At 38.7% G+C, this 22,886-nt stretch overlaps 1 protein-coding gene across 1 annotated transcript; it reads right to left on the bottom strand.

The window, feature by feature from the left end:
- Window positions 1–3,800: 3,800 nt before the first annotated feature.
- Window positions 3,801–19,347, bottom strand: HHLA2 (HHLA2 member of B7 family). Its single transcript, XM_022596694.2, has 5 exons — window positions 18,086–19,347; window positions 16,168–16,518; window positions 14,899–15,165; window positions 7,042–7,359; window positions 3,801–4,475 (listed from the first exon to the last, which is right to left on the bottom strand). Exons 1-5 carry the CDS (start codon window positions 18,147–18,149, stop codon window positions 4,294–4,296), a joined length of 1,182 nt encoding a protein of 393 aa, XP_022452402.2. The 5' UTR covers window positions 18,150–19,347; the 3' UTR covers window positions 3,801–4,293.
- Between the last annotated feature and the right edge of the window lie 3,539 nt (window positions 19,348–22,886).

Below are 22,886 nucleotides of genomic sequence, written 5' to 3'. Positions count from 1 at the left end.
CTAAAGTTTTTCTTTAAGCGTCCTTAATACTTTACCGTTTGTGATGAACACTGGTCACAACATTGTAGCAAATACCTGAAGTCAACAGAGCTATGTGCAAAGTAGGAGATTGTGAAAGAAGTTCAGCTGATAAAGAAAATTGGATCAGGTAGTATTTTTTGTTTTTAACATCTTTATTGGGGTATGATTGCTTTACAATCATGTGTTAGTTTCTGCTTTATAACAAAGTGAATCAGCTATGCAAACCCTGGTGTTGAAGGGTACAACCCAATCCCAGAGATGTCAATTCTTGAGTTGATAGGGCCCTTTGCACCCGGGGTAGTCTTAGAGATACTGACATTCTTACTCTTTGGGGGTCCCTAAGACTCACCATACTAAATCTAGTTGATTAAACTGATATTAACCATTCATATAAAACTAGAGTACAATACTTTAGCAAATCCATTGCCTGTTTTCTAGGCTCTGGTTTTTCACCTTTTCACTAAAGTGACTTCTGCTTCTACCACTCACCCATCATTAGTTAATTAGATTTTGAATCATCTCTTAGTGATTCATTTCTTCTGAGTTCTTGGAGGAAACCTCACTGTAGCCTCCTGGGCTGATTGCAGCAGGAATGTAAATGAATGGGATAGTTCTTTTCCAAGCTGAACTGGAACCCTTGGCATCCAGGCATTTATAATCTTGATGCATGTAGGGGGGTGAATGAATGATTCTTAGGGCGTGAGAAAGAAGGTAATTATTCTCTTTCCACTATCACAAGTCTTTGCAATGGCAGAATTGTTGGGTCATGACAAGCCATTGCTGGAATCGCAGTGAAGAAAGGGGAGGTGAGATCACTGGATATTAAGGATGTTTGTGCTGTGTTGTCAACTCCTGTCTTCACTTCCTTTACTGAATGAATATTCTGAAAGAGCCTAGAACCAAGAAAAATGGACTCAAAATCACCGTTGTTCATGTCAGAATAACCATTTTTATCTTAAGTATGTAATGCTGGTAGTGTTTTGTTTTGTTTTTTGGGAGGAGGGAGCTTTAAGCTACTGTTTGCATCTGTAATCCAAGATCCATGAGACAGTTATAAAATAAGTAGTTATGAAGTCTGGGTCTTATCAGTTAATTTTAATTTTCCTGCTAGATGTTCCTGAGATTTTAACAAGTAGAAAAACAAGTTTACCCCACTCTTTACTGTTATTTATTCTGATTAATGGAACTCATAAATAATAAAAGGTGTGCAGCAAAAAGGAAGTATGCAATCAAGCTATAATTCGTAAGTGAATTATAAGTTCTGAAGGAACCTAGAAGTGGCTGGAAAAGTGTAGAAGGTCAGCAGTCTGAGTCCGGGCAGAAATTATAGTCTGCTTTTCTCTTCTTTATCTGTCTGTATTGCCTTCCACTCCTATGCAATCCCATGTTTCCATCAGAATAATAAGTATATTGGTACATAGTGCCATTTGAAATCATCTTTACAAATAACAGTTGGAGATGATAAGAGCACACACTTATTTAAGCAAGTAGAGCATGTTTAATTACAGTGGGAAAAGCCTAAGTGTATTTTTTTCCCCATTCTATTATCCTGCAATCCCTCCTGCCTTTTTTTCTGTGTAAAAGTCCTGCATGATGATGTGTGAATCAGTCAAAACTTCAGTTACCTTTTACGGTAGCATCCTTATACTATAAATAGTTTGATAAAGGAAATGCCTCACCACGTTTTCTTCTGCAGTACCGTCATGGCTAGATCTCTGATCAGTAGATGGATGCCCCTCTACAAGAAAAAACAGAACGTAAAAAAACATGGCTTTGCAAACACCCAAATTCTCCCTTATTCCCTCCTCAGTATAATTAAGTTATTAGAAGCACATTAGTTACTCCCCTCTTCAAATCTTTTTTCCAACAAACAGCATTAAAAATGCATTTAATGTACAAATACCTCATCAGAAACAGACAGCAGTAAATTCTTGTGGCTGTTTCAGGGTCCTCCAAAGCAGGGATAAAGGCAATTCAACCAGGCCAGGAATTCCTGGCTCTTTAAGATTGTTGGCCTGATTCCTACCAGATATAAACAATGGAAAATAGCCAAGGTGGTGATGGATAGGAAAAAGAGACATAATGTCATTTCTCAAGGAAGGCCTTCCTTCTGGGTCTTGCTAAAATCTAGGATAATTTATACTAAGGGCATTTTAAAACAGAGTAATAGAAAAGGGACTTTAAAAAGAAGACATACAAGCCATGGTCATATGAAACAACAGCCTGGGAACTGGAGGTTTTGTGACTTTTAGTTTAACAGCTTGAAATATATTTTCAGCCCACCTAACTACAGAACTGTGGAACTTCTTTTTATTTTAAGTGGTCAATACCCTAACGTGGTTTTTTCTGATATCTCCGGACTGCTCCTCCAGAATCAGGATCCATCCTGCTCTCTGCCACGGGAAGCTGACCTGGATGGGTTCTACCTGCAGGGCTTCTCTGCCCTCTGGTTTCCAGTTGGGGTGGAGATCAAAGGGAGGGAAGGGCAAAATCAGGTACTTATTCTAGCTCCTTCCCTATAGTCTATCTGTGTCCTCTGAGTGAAGGTCGCCCTCCTTACAACACAGCTTGTTCCATGACTCTCCTTGCAGGTTTTGGGCACTGCTCTTTCTTCTTGTCCCTTCAAGTTCAGGTTTTCTAGCAAAGTTCTGGGGGAATGCACTATGTTCTGTGCTCCCCTTTGTCCAGTTTTGAGTGTGCCAGGTACTTTGTGCTGGACTTGTGCACACTTCCAATATAGAAACTAAACCATCCTTCTTGAGCAGTATGTAGTGCCCCCTGTCCTATAATTGGAACCTAATCTAATCACAAGTATCATTATATTAGGGTTTACATGTGGGGGACAAACTAGACTACCTGCAACCTCCCATCTTTTTCTACTTCTGGCAGCTAAGAGGAGCAACAAGTAAGGGGACTGACCTATTAGTATAAACAATCACAGGGCTACAACTGGTGAAATCCTCACTCACCATCACCCTTAACATCCTACCTTCAATAATGGTGTCCGCTATATCAAATAACCCTAACTTCAGCGGGGGCAATAGGCAAATGTCAATCAAAAGAAGGGACATGGGATCTATTTAAACCTCCCAGGACACTCAGAGCTTTCTCGGAGAGATTATGAAAGGAGGGAGAGCTTCTTGGGGCCTAGATCTACCTCTGCCACTGGTTAGCTGGGTCATCTTAGGTGGTGCTTATAAGAGTCTGTTTCACATACCTACTTAGAATTTGTGTTAACTTTCTGGATTCTAGTTTTCTGACCTGTAGAATGTGGAAATAAGTAAATTCAAGCTTTTCATAGATCTAATTCTGTTGATAAAAGCAAAGTCTTTTTAGAAGTCCTGTGACCATGGAATCTTAATGTATCATGTTAAATTACTACAAGTAATTAAACTGCTATAAGTAACACAGTTTTCTAGCAGAAAACTTAGAAAACAGTTTTTTTAAAAACTTAACAAGGATTAAAATAAAATAGCCCATCAAGGACAATGCTGTTTTGAGCAGTAGCAACTGTAGGCGAAACTCAAAGAAAGCGAAAACAGAGCCCAGGGACTTAAGGACGTCCAGACATAATAGAAGTACCTGGGCAGATGTGTGGTGGAGAGATGTGTAGTACCTCTCTACAAAGGCAAAGAACGTTTTGGCTTCTTTCCAGCTATTTTTCAATGCAAGATAATTCAGATCATCCTGTGTATTATTTTACTGCCATATCTAAATTTTCTCTCTTTAGTAGAAAAAAGAGAAATAAAACAACTTAAATAACACGTGACTTTCAATTCATTTAATCAATTTCCTGTTATTATTAAAATATTCAATGGGGCTTCCCTGGTGGCGCAGCGGTTGGGGGTCCGCCTGCCAATGCAGGGGACGCGGGTTCGTGCCCCGGTCCGGGAGGATCCCACATGCCGCGGAGCGGCTGGGCCCGTGGGCCTTGGCCGCTGAGCCTGCGCGTCCGGAGCCTGTGCTCCGTGGCGGGAGGGCCACAACAGTGAGAGGCCCGCGTGCCGCCAAAAAAAAAAAAAAAAAAAAAAAAAAAAATCAATGAAAAACTGGCAGTGTGATTCAATGGATGTGCTTGTATATAGCTTGCTGTGTCTCTGACCATTTAACTCAGGATAATTTCCTAGAAGTAAATAGTTAGGTGGAAATGTGGGCACCTTTTAAAGAATTTTTGAAAAAGTTTAAAAACAGCTCTGCAGAAAATTCAGATCTATTTACATGCCTAGCAGCAGTGCAGGTGTGCAGCTGCAGGTGTTTATCTTTGATACACCTCTACCTGAACACCCAGGCACAAGACCAAATCCTCCATGAGATATTACCTGTGTAGTAATATCTGCATCTTCTTGATTTAACAGCTAGAGGTAAAAGCAACAAAATTGCCGCCATGACTGCCACCAATGTTGAAATTGTTCCGACAACTGTTTCTTGACTTGCTTCAACAAAAAGTCTATAAGCTGGAAGAAAAGTTACCAGAAAATAAAAGAAAATGTATAGATGGTGAGTAGAGTATGTTTACTAATTTTATAACTAGCTATTTCTGCGTTCTGGATGGGAGACAGATTTCATATTAGTGAAAAAACTCTTCCTAGTGAAAAGACCCATTAAAGATATGAACAGCAGCCCTGTCTGGACCAGAGTTGTTCATGAGCATAAATAATAACTCCCAACCTCAATGCGTCTATTGTGGGGAACCTGCCAAAGCTGTGATATTAACCAATTTGGGGCCTAGTGGGGATGAGAGTCAGGAGAGAAAAAGTCTGAAAACTTGAGAGACAATGAGTCTTCTATGTATTTTAAGTCTTTATTGTTTTTTATTGTAATAAGATAATCAACACACTTTTACAAAGGAATAATTATGACTACAAACTAGCCTCAGCCTAGTGTATTCCTTGGGGGATGAAGGGAGGTTGCAGTGTACCCTTGGCTTGGACAAGGCTGGATCCTAGAGGGACAGAGATGAGCAGTGCAGAGGGGATGAGAAGAGTTGAGTAGGAGCCATGGTCTTGAGTAAAAGGTGACAGGTGACCACCAGGATAACCAATAGTGCTTGGAGCTCCTCAGGAATAACTGGAGGAGCCAGAACTCTTTTCAGCATCTTGGTTGGAACTAGCATTGTTATAATTGGTATTAAAGGAAGTGGGGAACTCAGACGCCAGAAACTTGGAGACCTTGAGTAACCAAAGTCAGAACCAGCTAATCTTATAATCCATGTTCTACCAAAGAGTAAGGAGCAAGCACTAGAGAACAGAGGTCAAATTCAGGGGGGAAGATAATTATGGCTTTTCTTTAAAATGAACAGCTCTGTATAATGGATGTCAATTTTTATGAATATACTTTTACTTAATGTTTTACAACCAATAAAACATTAATCTCTCCACACATTTGTCATCCTGAAATTCTATACCCACATAGAGAAGGAGTAATTAAGTAGAAATGTTGACTTCCTAAAGTGTTTTCATAGGCATATTTTTCCTCCTGAAGAAAATTCTGCAATGTATAGCTTCTTACTTTATCCATGACCCTCAGTTCCCCCATCTGTAAAGGGATTTGTCCAAGATCACATATTGATTCAGCAGCAAAATTTAGCAAGAATTATTTAATTTCATTCAATTCAGTGCAACCTTTCTAGAGAAGATCCAGACTCTAGGAATCATAAGCCCCGCTATCTGGGCCTCCTTTTCAAATACTGCAGTATTTCCTGGGCAAGGCAGCAAGCAGAAAATTGCAATTCAGTACAGAACAGCAAGTTTCCTTGAAAGAGTGTTTCTCCTGTTCCCTGCCCTGATGGGGTAGTTCCTGCTATAGACCTCTTTCTGGGGGGAAGTATGGGCAAACCCTCTTGCAGTCTCAACTGACCGGTATTTTACTTCAGAATGAGAGGTTCTGAAAAGCTTTTCTTTGACAGAGATGGAATGGTCATCCTGCTTCACTTTGTGTAAACTGAAAATTAGACCTCTAATTAGAAAGATGGGCCAGATGTGGTCTTCAGACTGTTTCTTCCTGATTATTTTTCTAAACTCCAAAATGAATCCAACATTTAAGAAAATAGAATTAAAGCTTAACTGTATTTTATGTAAAAGTGACAGTCCTATTTTGGGGAAAAACAGGAGCTTCATCTGCATCTCAGTTTTCAGTACCCTCAAAGTAGCAACTCTGCAAAGGGAGTGTTATCACTCAGTGTCTTGAAGTTTCTATCTATTTGAAGTTGTCCTTGACCCAAGGACAACTCTGTATTCTTATCTCCAAAACGCACTACATAGAATCTCCAAACCTTCAAATCTGTTATTTCTCCTAATTTTCATAACTATAATGATAAAAATATTTCTAAAACATACGTTCCACTGACTTATATTTTAATAAAGAATAGAAAGAGAAGTGCCATGGTCTCCCATGATGTCAAGTTGATCACTTAAGGGTAAGGGTGATCAGCCCATCTTGAAAGTCAACTTCATGAGTACACAGTCTATGACTCTATGGATACTGGACTAGAAATATTTTAATTAATGAGTTTTACCAGTTAGCTACCAATAGAGGTAAAAAAAAAAAAATGAGCCGAATCAGGCATACACGTAATGTTTCAAATGCCCTTTGGTAACTGTTTTCACCAGATTCACAGACCATGCTTCCCCAGCATCCAGCAGAGTCCAAATTCTAACTTCCTCCTGTACCTACACAGCTTCAACTCCCCAAACCCAGACCCTGAGGCACAGTGGTAAGCAGGAACTGAAGATGCTCAGCCCACAGAGTAACAAAACATATAGGTTCCCTCTTCATTTCTGAAGCCCTGAAACCCTAAAAAGGAAATCTTCTGGGAGTAATTTCTTTTTTTTTTTTTCAATGCAAGACTTGCCTGTGGTTGAAGGAAGGAGATTGTCTTGACTGGAAGCATCCCTGTAGACAGTATTTTCAGAAATTCTATTCAAAGGTATTCTTGAAATGGCAACCTAGTTTTCCTGTTTGATGTTCACAATCTCTAACGCTGTACCCGAAACCCATTATGCAACCCTACTTGTAACTTACCTACATGCAGTGTTTGGATGGTGAGTAAAGTATATTTGCTTGAAGAAATGTTGCACAGGTATTCTCCACTGTCTGAAAGACGAAGATCCTTCAAAGTCAAAGAGAAGTCATGCAGGTTTATCAGATCTTTGTTCCGTGAAAGTAGGGGTTCATTGATAATTGTTTCTTGTGAGGAGTTCAGAAATTGAGCCAGGACCAAAGAATTCCCACTGTCCACCCTGGACCAAGTGACCCTGAAATCTTCATTTGGTAGGAAAAAACTGTTTTCATGTTTACACGAGAGTGAAACGTTTTCCCTTTGCTTTTTACGAAGGCCATCTAAAAACAGAATAGAAAAGTAAAGATTAATGAAAACAAAATTTTCAAATGAATTTTCTAAGTTACACCTAGAAATATCTTTGAAAATACCTTTTGGAAAGCAATGAGATATTTGTACTGTGGAGTTTATTAAAAGCTTTACTACCACTATTTCAAAGTCTCCCACCAAGGTTAAGCTTAGGCTTCAGGAGACCTAAGCCTGGGCCAGCTAGGGAGGTGACACACCTGGTTTTTAACTCCTACAGCCTGACGGTGATCACTCAAGAATGTTGCTATGGTTATCAGCCTTTTAAACTCAGTGATCTTCCTCTGCTGACCTCATGAGTGCTGGAGTTACGTCCTTGTCACTATCTACACCGTGGCAGTCTCTGCTAATTTCATGGTCTCAACCACTTCTTAATCTCTCTTTCAAGACAGAGTCTCTTTTCTTGCACGTAAGAAGTATATTTCTAACTGTGCAGGTAATTCCTCACTGGACCGAGCTCTTAGAACAGGGACTCTGCTGGGTATTCTTAGCTTGTCCCTCCAGAGCTAACTCCATCTTGTCCTTCCTATTCTCTAGTTCTGTCAGCTGGCCTCTATGGACTACCATGAATTGTTCTCCCTGGTTCTAGACATACCTACTTTGCAGTCCACCTGTGCGAGAGTGATGCCAAAGCAAGCCATCTAAAATGCCACTTCCAGTCGCTCCAATATTTCATATCCTTCTTTGGCTCCATACTACCTCCAGGGCTGGCTCAAGCTCTTCAGCAAGATGAAGCCATTTGATCTGGTTTTTGCCTTCTACTCTAGGCTTATCTTTTGATACTTCAGTTTAACCCTCAACCATTTATATTTCCACAAATTCAAGCAATATTTACTCCTCTGTGCTTTTGTGTACAGTATGTTTTTTGCCTGGAATGCCTATGTTCTCCTGGAATTTCCTACTGCTCTTTTAAAATTCTGCCCTTATGCAACTTCCTTAAGCATATGTTCTGTAAAAACCTGATCCATACCCAACCATGGTGAACAGAGTTACTCACTCTCTTTGTATGCTACTCCTGGTTTAGTTTTATTTTTACATGTTTGTACTAGATGCTGTGGATCCAGAAGTAAGAGTCCACAGCATCTAGTACACATCCGGTTCTTAAGTTCACAGTCTGAGAGTGACAAAGCTTGGTACGTAATAGATCCTCAACAAGACAAAATAACGCTGAGCCTCAGGAACTGTTGGAACTCCAGGATACTCATTTCTGAATAAACATGAGAAATTATGATTTTCCTTAGAAAATATTTGCAATTTAATATTTTCAACCCTTTCCCATGTTTCCATTGCTGCCTGGCTGATGAACAGAGAACACTGGCTGCTCACACTATTGACATCATATAAAGGTAGTGAATAATTCATATTTTTAGTGTCTTCTTGGTGAATATTTTGAGAATTTGAAACTCAGGGGTAGAGGCAGGACCAAGATGGCAGAGTAGGAGGACCCTAAGCTCACCTCCTCCCACAGACACACTAAAACTACAGCTACATATAGAACAACTCTCTCTGAGAATGACCTGAAGACCAGCAGAATGGCTCATCTATAACTAAGGATATAAAAAAAAAAAATACACCAAGGTGAATAGGAGGGGAAGAGAAGTGATCTAGTCAGGACCCACACCCATGAGGGAGACCCTGCACTGCTCCAGCTCCACCCCTGTCAAGGCAGTAGTCCTCATATGCCCCAGGAAAAGCCCTGGCCTGTGCCAGACTCCAGCTCTAGCCCCCCTGGCTCCAGCCTGCACCTACCAAGGCTGCACCCCCAGCATGCCCCAGAAGAAGCCCTGGCCTGTGATTGGCTCAGCTCTAGTCCCCACCCCTCGCCAAGGCAGCAGCCCCCACACACCTCAGGAGAAGCCCCATACCAGGCTCCAACTCTAGCTCACCCCACCCCCCAGCTCCAGCCCGTGCCAGTGATAGCCCTGGTGTGCCCCAGAAAAGGCCCCTCTCCATGCTTGCTTCATATCCAGCTCTCCCACCAAAGCCACTGGACACACGGAGACTGCATAGGGAGACTCTCACAAAAGGACATACCTTCAAGATTGAGATAGGTAATTGTCTTGCCTAATTTTATAAACACAAACAGAGAGTTGAACAAATTGAAAAGACAGAGAAATATGTCCCAAATGAAAGAACTACCCTAATGAAATGGAGATAAGTAGTTTACCTGATAAAGAGTTCAAAGCAATGGTCATTAAAATGCTCACCAGGGGCTTCCCTGGTGGCGCAGTGGTTGAGAGTCCACCTGCTGATGCAGGGGACGCGGGTTTGTGCCCCGGTCCGGGAGGATCCCATGTGCCGCGGAGCGGCTGGGCTTGTGAGCCATGGCCGCTGGGCCTGTGCGTCCGGAGCCTGTGCTCCGCAAAGGGAGAGGCAGCAACAGTGAGAGGCCCGAGTACGGCAAAAAAAAACAACAACAAAAAATGCTCACCAAACTCAATAAAAGAACAGAGGAACACAGTGAGAACTTCAACAAAGAATTAGAAAATATAAAAAAGAGCTGAAGAATATAATAACTGAAATGAAAATTAGAGGGAATCAAGAGCAGATTAGGTAATACAGAAGAATGTGTAAGTGACCTGGAAGATAGAATAGTGGAAACCACCCAATCAGAACAACAAAAAAGAAAAAATACATTTTTAAAATGAGGGTAGTTTAAGGGGACCTCTGGGACAACATCAAGCATACTAACATTCATATTATAGGTGTCCCAGAAGGAGAAGAGAGAAAGGGGTAGAAAACATATTTGATGAAATAATGGCTAAAAATTCCCCTAATTTGAAGAAGGAAAATGATATTCAGGTCCAGGAATCTCAAAGAGTCCCAAACAAGATGAACCCAAAGAGATCTACACCAACATATCATAATCGAAATGGCAAAAGTTAAAGACAAAAAAATTTTCAAGGCAGCAAGAGAAAAACAAAGAGTCACATAAAAGGGAACTCTTATAAGACCATCAGCTAATTTTTCAGCAGAAACTTTGCAGGCTAGAAGGGAGTGGTATGATATATTTAAAATTCTGAAAGGGGAAGAACCCTACAACCTAGGTTACTCGACCAAGGAAGGTTATCATTCACAATTGAAGAAATAGTTTCCCAGATAAGCAAATGATCTTAAATGACACATTAGACTAAATGGACTTAATAGATAACTAGAAACCATTCCATACAAAAAAACATCAGAATATACATTCTTTTCAACTTCACATGGAACATTCTCCAGGATAGGTCACAATGCTAGGTTATAAAACAAGTCTCAATAAATTTAAGAAGACTGAAATCATATCAAGCATCTTTTCTGACTACAATAGTATAAAGCTAGAAATCAATTACAGAAAAACTGGAAATAGCACAAACGTGGAGACTAAACAATATGCTACTAAAAAACAAAGTGTCGATGAAGAAATAAAAGAGGAAATCAAAAAACACCTTGAGACAAATGAAAATAGAAACACAATGTTCCAAAATCTATGGGATGCATCACAAGCAATTCTAAGAGGGAAGTATATCACAATACTGGCCCACCTCAAGAAACAAGAAAAATCTCAAATGATGTATCTTTTCTAAAGGATATAGAAAAAGAAAAATGAATAAAGACCAAAGCTAGTATAGAAATGAAATACCAAAGGTCAGAGTGAAAATAAATGAAGTAGAGACCAAAAAACAATAGAAAAGATCAATGAAACTAAGAGCTGTTTCTTTGAAAAGATAAACAAAATTGGAAAAACCTTTAGTCAGACTCATCAAGAAAAAGAGATGTGCTAAATAAATAAAATTAGAAAGAGGAGAAGTTACAACCAATATCACAGAAATACAATCATCAGAGAATACTATAAACAGTTATACATCAACAAATAGGACAACCTGGAAGAAATGGATAAGCTCCTAGAAACTTATACTCTTCCAGGACTAATTTAGGAGGAAATAGAAAAGCTGAACAGACTGATTTCTAGTAATGAAACTGAATCAGTACTAAAAAAATTCCAACAAACAAAAGTCCAGGATGAAATGGCTTCACAGGAGAATTCTACCAAATATTTAAAGAAGAGTTAATATCTATCCTTCTCAAACTATTCAAAAAAATTGAAGAGGAGAGAACACTTCCAAACACATTCTACAATGCCACATTACCCTGATACCAAACCAATCAAAGACACTACAAGAATTAAAATTACTGGCCAATATCCCCAAAAAACATAGATTCAAAAATCCTCAACAAAATATTGTAAGCCAAATTAATTCAACAACACATTAAAAGGATCATATGTTATGATCAAGTATAATTTTTCCCAGGGATGCAAGGATGGTTTAATCAATCAATGGTTTAATCAATCAATCAATCTGATATACCACATTAATAAAGCAAAGGATAAAAATCACATAATCATCTCAAAAGATGCAGAAAAAGCATTTGACGAAATTCAACAACCACTTATGATAAAAACTCTCAACAAAGTTGGTTTGGAGAGAACATACATTCACATAAAAAGGCCATATATAACAAACCCACAGGTAACGTCATACTCAAGGGTGAAAAGCTGAAAGCTTTTCCTCTAAGATCAGGAACAAGACAAGGATGCCACTCTTGCCACTTCTATTTAACATAGTATTGGAAATCCTAGCTACAGCAATCAGACAAGAAAAAAAAAAAAAAGGCAACCCAAATTAGAAGAAAAGAATTCAAATTGTTGCTATTTGCAGATGACATGATACCATACATAAAAAACCACAAAATCTCCACCAAAAAGCTATTAGAATAAACAAATTCAATAAATTTGCAGGATACAGAGTCAATGTACAAAAAATCAGTTGTTTCTGTACATTAATAAAAAAATATCAGAAAGAGAAATTAAGAAAAGTCTTATTTATAATTAAATAAAAAAGAATGAAATATGTAGGAATAAATCTAACCAAGGACATGAAAGACCTGTACTTTGAAAACTGTAAGACACTGATAAAAGAAATTGAAAACAATACAAATAAATGGAAAGCTATTCTGTGTTCATGGATTGGAAAAAGTTAACATTGTTAAAATGTCCATACTACCCAAAGCAATCTACAGATCCAATGCAACCTCTATCAAAATACCCATGACATTTTTCACAGAACTAGAACAAATAATTCTAAAGTTTGTGTGGAAACACAAATTATTGATGATTAGTGATTTTTTTGGCCAAATAGCCAAAAAAACTTGAGAAAGAAGAAAGCTAGAGTTATCATGCTCCCTGACTTCAAACTACACTACAAAGCTATAGTAATCAAAATAGTATGGTACTGGCACAGAGCTCAGACACATAGATCACTGGAACCGAATAGAGCACCCAGAAATAAACCCATGCACTTATGGTCAATTAATCTACGACAAAGGAGGCAAAAATATACAGTGGAAAAAAGACAGTCTCCTTAATAAGTGGTGTTGTGAAAACTAGACAGCTATATGTAAAAGAATAAAACTAGAATATTTTCTCATACCATATACAAAAATAAACTCACAACAAGTTAAAGACTTAAATGTAAGAACTGAAATCATAAAATTCCTGGAAGAAAATATAGGTAGTATGCTCTTTGATATAAGTCTTAACAATACTTTTTTGATCTGTCTCCTCAGGCAAGGGCAACAAAAGCAAAAATAAACAAATAAGACCTAATCAAATTTTAAAACTTTTACACAGGGAAGGAACCCATCAGTAAAACTGAAAGGTGACCCACTGAAAGGTAGAAGATATTTGTAAATGATATAATACCTGGTAAGGGTTTAATATCCAAAACATATAAAGAACTCATACAACTCAATATGAAACAAACAAACAAAAAAAGATCTGATTTTTAAAAATGGGCAGAGGCCTGAGTAGACATTTTCCCAAATAAGACATACAGATGACCAACAGGCACATGAAAAGATGTTCAACATCACTAATCATCAGGGAAATGCAAATCAATGCAACTGCAGTGAGATATCACCTCACACCTGTCAGAATCACTGTTATCAAAAAGACAACAAATAACAAGTGTCGGTGAGGATGTGGAGAAAAGGGAATCCTTGTGCACTGTTGGTGGGAATTTAAATTGGTGCAGTCACTATGGAAAACATGATGGAGGTTCCTCAAAAATTAAAAATAGAACTACCATATGATCCAGAAATTTGACTCCTGCGTATTTATCTGAAGAAAACAAACACACTAATTCAAAAAGAACACCCCAATGTTCATAGCTCATAGAACAATTATTTACAATAGCCAAGATATGTAGGCAACCAAGTGCCCATTGACAGCTGAATGGATAAAGAAGATTTGAGTTACACAGACACACAAAGTAGAATATTACCAAGCCATAAATAAAGAATAAAATCTTGCTATTGTGACAACATGGATGGACCTGGAGGGTATTATAATTAGTAAAATAAGTAGAGAAATAAAGACGAATGCTGTATGTTTTCACTTATATGTGGAATCTAAAAAACAAACATAGTAAAACAGAAACAGACTCACAGATACAGAGAACAAACTAGTGGTTACCAGAAGGGAGAGGGATGGGAAGAGAAGCGAAATAGTTAAAGATGATTAAGAGATACAAATTTTCAGTTACAAAATAAATAAGTCACAAAGATGTAATGTCCAGCACAAGGAATATAGTCAATATTTTATAATAACTTTGTATGGTGTGTAATCTATAAAAATATCACTATGTTTTATACCCCAAACTAATATAATATTGTAAGTCAACTATACTTCAATAAATTTAAATATTATAAAAAAGAAACTCAGGGGAAGAGAAGGCCAAAAAGGAAAGCTAACCTCCACTTTCACCATATAATAGAGATTTACAGAAAAAATTTGCTTTGCTTCTAGTGAAGTATAAAAGAATATTGATAATTTTCCTCAGAATTAGACAAATGGTGCCAAATTAATTTTTCTTCTCCTTAAACTCTTCTTAAACAGTAGCTTATAGATATAGAGACTGGTGAGAGTTTGAGTTTGTTCAAATAAATGAGAGGAAGGAGTAGAGGTGTTGATAAAGATTAATGGGCTAATACTACTTAAGAAGACTAAACAGAAAGAGACTAAACAGAAGCAATACTAATTTCTGTTGGTTGAAAAACTGGCAAGAATCAGAGGTTGTGACCTGCTGGGAAACAAGTATCCTTTCCTTCTCCTCTGACCTTCTAAAGTCCAATGCAGGTAGAAAATTCTATGTAGAAGAACCATAGAGAAATATAGTAATGTTCATGGATGTATTTTCTGCTTTCCATTTCACAACTGTTTTCCTTCAACTCATAAACACCTTGCAAGGTAAGAATTACTTCCATTTTACCAACCAGGAACCAGCGCTCAGAAGTAAAAATGATTGCGTGAGGTAACAGAGCCAGTAATATTATATCTGGGACTCCAGTCCTGGTCTTCTAACTGCTGCAAATGCATTTCCTTCCTTTGTGTTCTTCTCTTAACCTGTAAATCAAACCCCATTCCCTCCCAATCTCTGACAGCACAGGTACACAGAAAGCCTTGTGGAGCCTACCTTTCATTGTCCATCTCCCTGTCCATGTTTGCTTCAGCAATGTGTTTTCAATAGCACATTGATAAGATGAATTTGATCCTGTAATATTTACTCTACTGTTAATATAAAAAGGACCCAAAGATCCGATTTCTTCCTTATTGTTTTCAGAGATTGGTGTATTATCCACTTTCCATGTGATAATTGGATAAGGATAAACACTTAATACACTGCATATTAAGAAGCTGTTTGTGGTGTTCTTTTCATACTTCATCACAGGTGTGACAAAAGCTATGTGGGAGAAAGAAGGGCACGTGAGGAACTGTCATTAGCTTCTTTTTAGCCCATCTGCGCAGAACACATTATTTTAATATCCATGAAATGAAAAGCTAAGCTTTGCGAGCAAAACTTGGCAGTTTCTGAAAGGAAAAACAGCAAAAACTCTGTAGAACCTTAAGATATAGTCCGGTGATCTACAAGGAAAAAAGAGCATGTATGGATACATAGCAACTAGCAAGCTCAATTCTCTAGAAAGAATTCTAGAAAAAAATCTAATGGCCTCACTGAGCAGTCAAAATGTGGGTGTCAAAGCTGATAAACTAGAGTTCACACAGCAGTTTGTACTCTTCAGGTACTGACTCAGAGCCTTTTTGATTCTTTGTTTACCCATAATTCTTAGATTTCTGAGTCAAGGTCTGAAGCAGATAAATGGAACAGAGGGAGAAAGAACATGAGCTAGATAAAACAACCCATTAGAAAATGCCCCTCCCAATAAATAAATGATTAGATAAATGAAGTTAATACAAACAGGAGGAAAGCATATAGTATTACAATTAACTTCATTTAGAAAACAGAAAAATGTAATTTAAATCAATTCAATATTTTTAAGCTATCATATTGGCAGAATGTCTTAAGATGGGTAATATTAGGTGTTGATAAGACTTAAGGGGAAAATGTATACTCTTTTGCTGCTGGTATAAGTGCCATATTAAAATTTTACTTCTGATGCTTTTGTTTCAGACCATTTCCCAGTATTAAATATAAGGATGTTCATCACAACATTTTTTGTAACGTAAAACACTAGAAATACCTAAATACTTACTAATGGAGGAACGGGTGCATCAATTATAGCATGTCTAAACTATGAGACACTATGCATTAAAAATAATGAGGTAGTTTGTATGTATTATCTTGGAAGGAAGCCCATAGCATATTAAATTAAGAAGAAGGCATTACAGAAAACATGGAATGGTATCATTGTCATGTTTTATAAAATGGTATATGTACACTTACCTCCCACTTTTAGTATCACTTTGTTTATGATTTTTCCAAGTGATGTTCCCACGTAGCATATGTAAGTTCCTTCATCCTGAAGCTTTAATCTTTTGAAAGATAGGGAGGCATTCCCATTGTGAATTTCACCAAGGAAGAGGGATGTCCTATTTACATATCTGGGATCTTGCTTTTCCAACTGGTCACTGTCTTTGTAGTATGAGTAAACATAGTTATCTTGATTCTTCCAGTGAACTACAACATCGGGCCCACTCTCAAATGAGCAAGGGAGAATTACACCTTCATCAAGTCTTCCAATGACTATTTGCTCACTCATAGGAACATGACTTAAGGAAGCTAAAAAGAACGTATCTAAAAACAAGAGCAGTTATGAAGAGAATTAGTGATGGGTGCTTATCAAGCGTTATATCAGGACTACCTAGAAGAACTATCCTAGGTCAGCAGCCTGATCATTAACAGACCACATCATCTATCAAGAACACTTGCTAGTCTAATTACTAGAAACAAGCCATGAAGCTCTATGTTTGAGTGTCTGCAATTTCAATCGAGTATCTGTTGTATTCAATGTAACCATGAGAATTGACAACAGCATAAAGCATAGAAACTTTGTTCCATGCTTGATCAATAGTCTCATCTCTCCTCTGATCCTGGCCTGCTACAGTTGCTGGAAATTATGTATATTATATAAATTAAAGATTCCTGTTGATTTTTATTTCCTGAACACATTCATTTTTAACACCTACTATAACAATAACAAATTAGTTTATCCAGCTAGCTGGAGCTAGCAGGCCCTAAAAGAATAGAATAAACTTGGCTGGGTTAGGAAATATTTGGAGCATGTAGAAGACAATGCTGCATTAAGGGGTCTGTTGGGAATATGTAGACATTAGTTTCAAGAAAGGGTGCACATAAGAGGAGGAGTCCAAAAGGGGAAATGAAGTGATTCATTTACTTTGGCTTTAAAACAACTCTCAGGATATACTATGAGTCCATCAAAATATAGTTAAGGAATATTATTCTGGATATAAATGTAGAGGTCCAATCCTCCTAATATATATAAGTTTGTATATGTGTGTGTGTGTGTGTGTGTGTGTATATATATATATATATTTATATATATTTTTTTACTGTCAACTTCAGGAGGTGATTTTAAAAAGCAAATGGACTCATCACAATCAGGTTTTTGCAAAGAAAATCTACTTACCCATTTCATAATCACTGAAGGCAGTATCCAGATTTTTTAACCAATTCACAAAACATTTTAGTAGATCATATGCCCTATCTATGAATTCTGTGATATTTGCACTGGAAAGGACCTTATCTTACGGACAATGGACTAAACTCCTTTGACCTTGGTCAAAGCTACCCTAGATGGGATAATCGGGTGTTCATATGGCCTTGTCACAAAGTCTTTTTCCTCTGCCCCCTCCTCTGAGGCTCTTTCCACTCTATGTCCCCCTTTGCCTTAGAGAGATTTAGTCTATCTCTGTACCAAGGGCTAGAGGAATGTGGCATCAAGCTGAGAAGAAAGACATGGAAAGGTGGGAAAGAAAAGGAGTGTTTTTGTCGACCTCCCTAATTGCTCTACTAAACACCTCTAATATTTCATTGGATAATTTAAAATGCCTGCCACAGGGCCTAGCAAAGCTGATAACGCCTTTTGTCAAGTGTCAAGTAAGTACCAAGCTTACACTTAAAAAAAAAAACCAAATCAACCAATCAATCAAACTTGCCTTTCTAGTGATTTTATATTTGGTAGCAGATAACAGATTAGAAAGAACCTTAGAGTAGATAGAAGAAAAGTTAGAAAAGTTGACAAGCTATGGCTACAGAGGAAACAGCTCCCTTGCCCTGTGGCTCATGTTCCTATCTAATGATACAAACAACTGACACTTGGGTGTATTATAAAGGTGCTTACCTTGAGATCCACATAGAGATGGTATAAGAATGAAGAAGAAAGACAGAGCTGCCTGTGCCTTCATGTCATGTGGAGGTCATATGAGTTATACTATCAAAGAGAAGCAAAATATACAAGTTACAGATTTTAAGTACAAACAGGAATTGGAAAAGAAAGAATTAAAGTGTCTGCCTATAGGAGATTCATTAAATTAACTATGGTACATTGACACAAATAATTCTTCTGCAACCATTAAAGATAATACTGTAAAATATGGGTCAATGGCATCAAAAGAAGCTTTTAATGTTACAGGAGAAAAATCAGATTACAATGCTACTTTTAAGAAGCATAGTCCCTTTTTAAAAGTACACACATTTCTGCACATAGCAGGCTGAAATGACATATCACTAAATTTACAGAAGGATGTTAACTCTGAAGAACAGGTTTCACATCTAAAGCAGTACCTGTTATATAATAGGTATTGAAAAATGGCTGTTGAATGAATAAAGATTTGGTATACGTTAAATAGTGGTTCTCTGGATAATAGTTTTTGTCGGTTATTTTTAAAGCTTTCTACAGTGGACATGTATTGCTTTTCTAGGAAATATACTAAAAATAAATTCAATTAAATATTAAATGCCGAGGCTTCCGGGAAGATGGCGGAAGAGTAAGACGCGGAGATCACCTTCCTCCCCACAGATACACCAGAAATACATCTACATGTGAAACAACTCTTACAGAACACCTACTGAACGCTGGCAGAAGACCTCAGACCTCCCAAAAGGCAAGAAAACCCCCACGTACCTGGGTAGGGCAAAAGAAAAAAGAATAAACAGAGACAAAAGGATAGGGACAGGACCTGCACCAGTGGGAGAGAGCTGGAAGGAGGAAAGGTTTCCACACACTAGGAAGCCCCTTCGTGGGCGGAGACTGCAGGTGGCTGAGGGGGAAAGCTTTGGAGCCGCGGAGGATAGCACAGCAACAGGGGTGCGGAGGGCAAAGCAGGGAGACTCCCGCACAGAGTATCAGGGCTGACCAGCACTCACCAGCCTGAGAGGCTTGTCTGCTCACCCGCCGGGGCGGGCGGGGCTGGGAGTTGAGGCTTGGGCTTCAGTCGGATCGCAGGAGGAGGGCTGGGGCTGGCGGCATGAACACAGCCTGCAGGGGATTAGTGTGCCACGGCTAGCCGGGAGGGAGTCCGGGGAAAAGTCTGGACCTGCCGAAGAGGCAAGAGACTTTTTCTTCCCTCTTTGTTTCCTGGTGCACGAGGAGAGGGGATTAAGAGCGCTGCTTAAAGGAGCTCCAGAGACGGGAGCGAGCCGGAGCTAAAAGCGCGGACCCCAGAGACGGGAATGAGATGCTAAGGCTGCTGCTGCCGCCACCAAGAAGCCTGTGTGCGAGCACAGGTCACTATCCACAACTCCCTTCCGGGGAGCCTGTGCAGCCCGCCACTGACAGGTTCCCGGGATCCAGGGACAACTTCCCGGGGAGAACGCACGACGTGCCTCAGGCTGGTGCAACGTCATGCTGGCCTCTGCCGCCACAGGCTCGCCCCGCACTCTGTGCCCCTCCCTCCCCGGGCCTGAGTGAGCCAGAGCCCCCGAATCAGCTGCTCCTTTAACCCCGTCCTGTCTGAGCGAAGAACAGAGGCCCTCCGGCGACCTATACGCAGAGGCGGGGCCAAATCCAAAGCTGAGCCCCCGGGAGCTGTGAGAACAAAGAAGAGAAAGGGAAATCTCTCCCAGCAGCCTCAGAAACAGCGGATTAAAGCTCCACAATCTACTTGATGTACCCTGCATCTGTGGAATACATGAATAGACAACGAATCATCCCAAATTGAGGAGGTGGACTTTGAGAGCAAGATTTATGATTTTTTCCCCTTTTCCTCTTTGTGAATGTGTATGTGTATGCTTCTGTGTGAGATTTTGTCTGTATAGTGTTGTTTCCACCATTTTTCCCTAGGGTTCTATCCGTCCTTTTTTTTTTTTTTCTTTTATCTTTAAAAATGTTTTTTCTTAATAATTATTATTTTAATAACTTTATTATATTTTATCTTACTTTATTTTACTTTTTCTTTCTTTCTTTTTTCCATCCTTCCCTCCTTCCCTCCTTCCTTCCTTCCCTCCCTCCCTCCCTCCTTTCTTTCTTTCTCTTTCTTTCTTCCTCTACTAATTCTTTCTTTCTACTTTTTCTCCCTTTTATTCTGAGCCATGTGGATGAAAGGCTCTTGGTGCTGCAGCCAGGAGTCAGTGCTGTGCCTCTGACGTGGAAGAGCCAACTTCAGGACACTGGTCTACAAGAGACCTCCCTGCTCCACATAATACCAAATGGCGAAAATCTCCCAGAGATCTCCATCTCAACACAAGCACCCAGCTTCACTCAACGACCAGCAAGCTACAGTGCTGAACATCCTATGCCAAACAACTAGCAAGACAGGAACACAACCCCACCCATTAGCAGAGAGGCTCCCTAAAATCATAATACGTCCACAGACACCCCAAAACACACCACCAGACGTGGACCTGCCCACCAGAAAGACAAGATCCAGCCTCATCCACCAGAACACAGGCACTAGTCCCCTCTACCAGGAAGCCTACACAACCCACTGAACAAACCTTAGCCACTGGGGACAGACACCAAAAACAATGGCAACTACGAACCTGCAGCCTGCAAAAAGGAGACCCCAAACACAGTAAGATAAGCAAAATGAGAAGACAGAAAAACACACAGCAGATGAAGGAGCAAGATAAAAACCCACCACACCTAACAAATGAAGAGGAAATAGGCAGTCTACCTGAAAAAGAATTCAGAATAATGGTAGTAAAGATGATCCAAAATCTTGGAAATACAATGGACAAAATGCAAGAAACATTTAACAAGGAACTAGAAGAACTAAAGATGAAACAGACAATGATGAACAACACAATAAATGAAATTAAAAATACTCTAGATGGGATCAATAGCAGAAAAACTGAGGCAGAAGAACGGATAAGTGACCTGAAAGATAAAATACTGGAAATAACTACTGCAGAGCAGAATAAAGAAAAAAGAATGAAAAGAAATGAGGACAGTCTCAGAGACCTCTGGGACGACATTAAACACACCAACACTCAAATTATAGGGGTTCCAGAAGAAGAAGAGAAAAAGAAAGGGACTGAGAAAATATTTGAAGAGATTATAGTTGAAAACTTCCCTAATATGGGGAAGGAAATAGTTAATCAAGTCCAGGAAGCACAGAGAGTCCCATACAGGATAAACCCAATGAGAAACATGCCAAGACACATATTAATCAAACTGTCAAAAATTAAATACAAAGAAAACATATTAAAAGCAGCAAGGGAAAAACAACAAATAACACACAAGGGAATCCCCATAAGGTTAACAGCTGATCTCTCAGCAGAAACTCTACAAGCCAGAAGGGACTGGCAGGACATATTTAAAGTGATGAAGGAGAAAAACCTGCAACCAAGATTACTCTACCCAGCAAGGATCTCATTCAGATTTGATGGAGAAATTAAAACCTTTACAGACAAGCAAAAGCTGAGAGAGTTCAGCACCACCAAACCAGCTTTACAACAACTGCTAAAGGAACTTCTCTAGGCAAGAAACACAAGAGAAGGAAAAGACTTACAATAACGAACCCCAAACAATTAAGAAAATGGGAATAGGAACATACATGTCGATAATTACCTTAAATGTAAATGGACTAAATGCTCCCACCAAAAGACACAGATTGGCTGAATGGATACAGAAAGAAGACCCATATATTTGCTGTCTACAAGAGACCCACTTCAGACCTAGAGACACATACAGACTGAAAGTAAGGGGATGGAAAAAGATATTTCATGCAAATGGAAACCAAAAGATCTGGAGTAGCAATTCTCATATCAGACAAAATAGACTTTAAAATAAAGGCTATTAGAAGAGACAAAGAAGGACACTACATAATGATCAAGGGATCGATCCAAGAAGAAGATATAACAATTGTAAATATTTATGCACCCAACATAGGAGCACCTCAATACATAAGGCAAATACTAACAGCTGTAAAAGGGGAAATCGACAGTAACACATTCATAGTAGGGGACTTTAACACCCCACTTTCACTAATGGACAGATCATCCAAAATGAAAATAAATAAGGAAACACAAGCTTTAAATAATACGTTAAACAAGATGGACTTAATTGATATTTATAGGACATTCCATCCAAAAACAACAGAATACACATTTTTCTCAAGTGCTCATGAAACATTCTCCAGGATAGATCATATCTTGGGTCACAAGTCAAGCCTTGGTAAATTTAAGAAAACTGAAATTGTTTCAAGTATCTTTTCCGACCACAATGCCATGAGACTAGAACTCAATTACAGGAAAAGATCTGTAAAAAATACAAACACATGGAGGCTAAACAATACACTACTTAATAACAAAGTGATCACTGAAGAAATCAAAGAGGAAATAAGGAAACATCTCGAATAAACAACTTAATCTTGCACCTAAAGAAATTAGAGAAAGAAGAACAAAAAAACCAAAAGTTAGCAGAAGGAAAGAAATCATAAATATCAGATCAGAAATAAATGAAAAAGAAATGAAGGAAACGATAGCAAAGATCAATAAAACTAAAAGCTGGTTCTGTGAGAAGATAAACAAAATTGATAGACCATTAGCCAAACTCATCAAGCAAAAAAGGGAGAAGACTCAAATCAATAGAATTAGAAATGAAAAAGGAGAAGTAACAACGGACACTGCAGAAATACAAAAGATCATGAGAGATTACTACAAGCATGTCTATGCCAATAAAATGGACAACCTGGAAGAAA

The sequence above is a fragment of the Delphinapterus leucas genome, chromosome 4, assembly GCF_059928025.1.
Source record: "Delphinapterus leucas isolate spDelLeu-1000000601 "Yukka" chromosome 4, BTC_Dleu_Yukka2, whole genome shotgun sequence".
NCBI classification, from domain to species: domain Eukaryota; kingdom Metazoa; phylum Chordata; class Mammalia; order Artiodactyla; family Monodontidae; genus Delphinapterus; species Delphinapterus leucas.
This window is presented reverse-complemented; position numbering and strand designations above follow the sequence as displayed.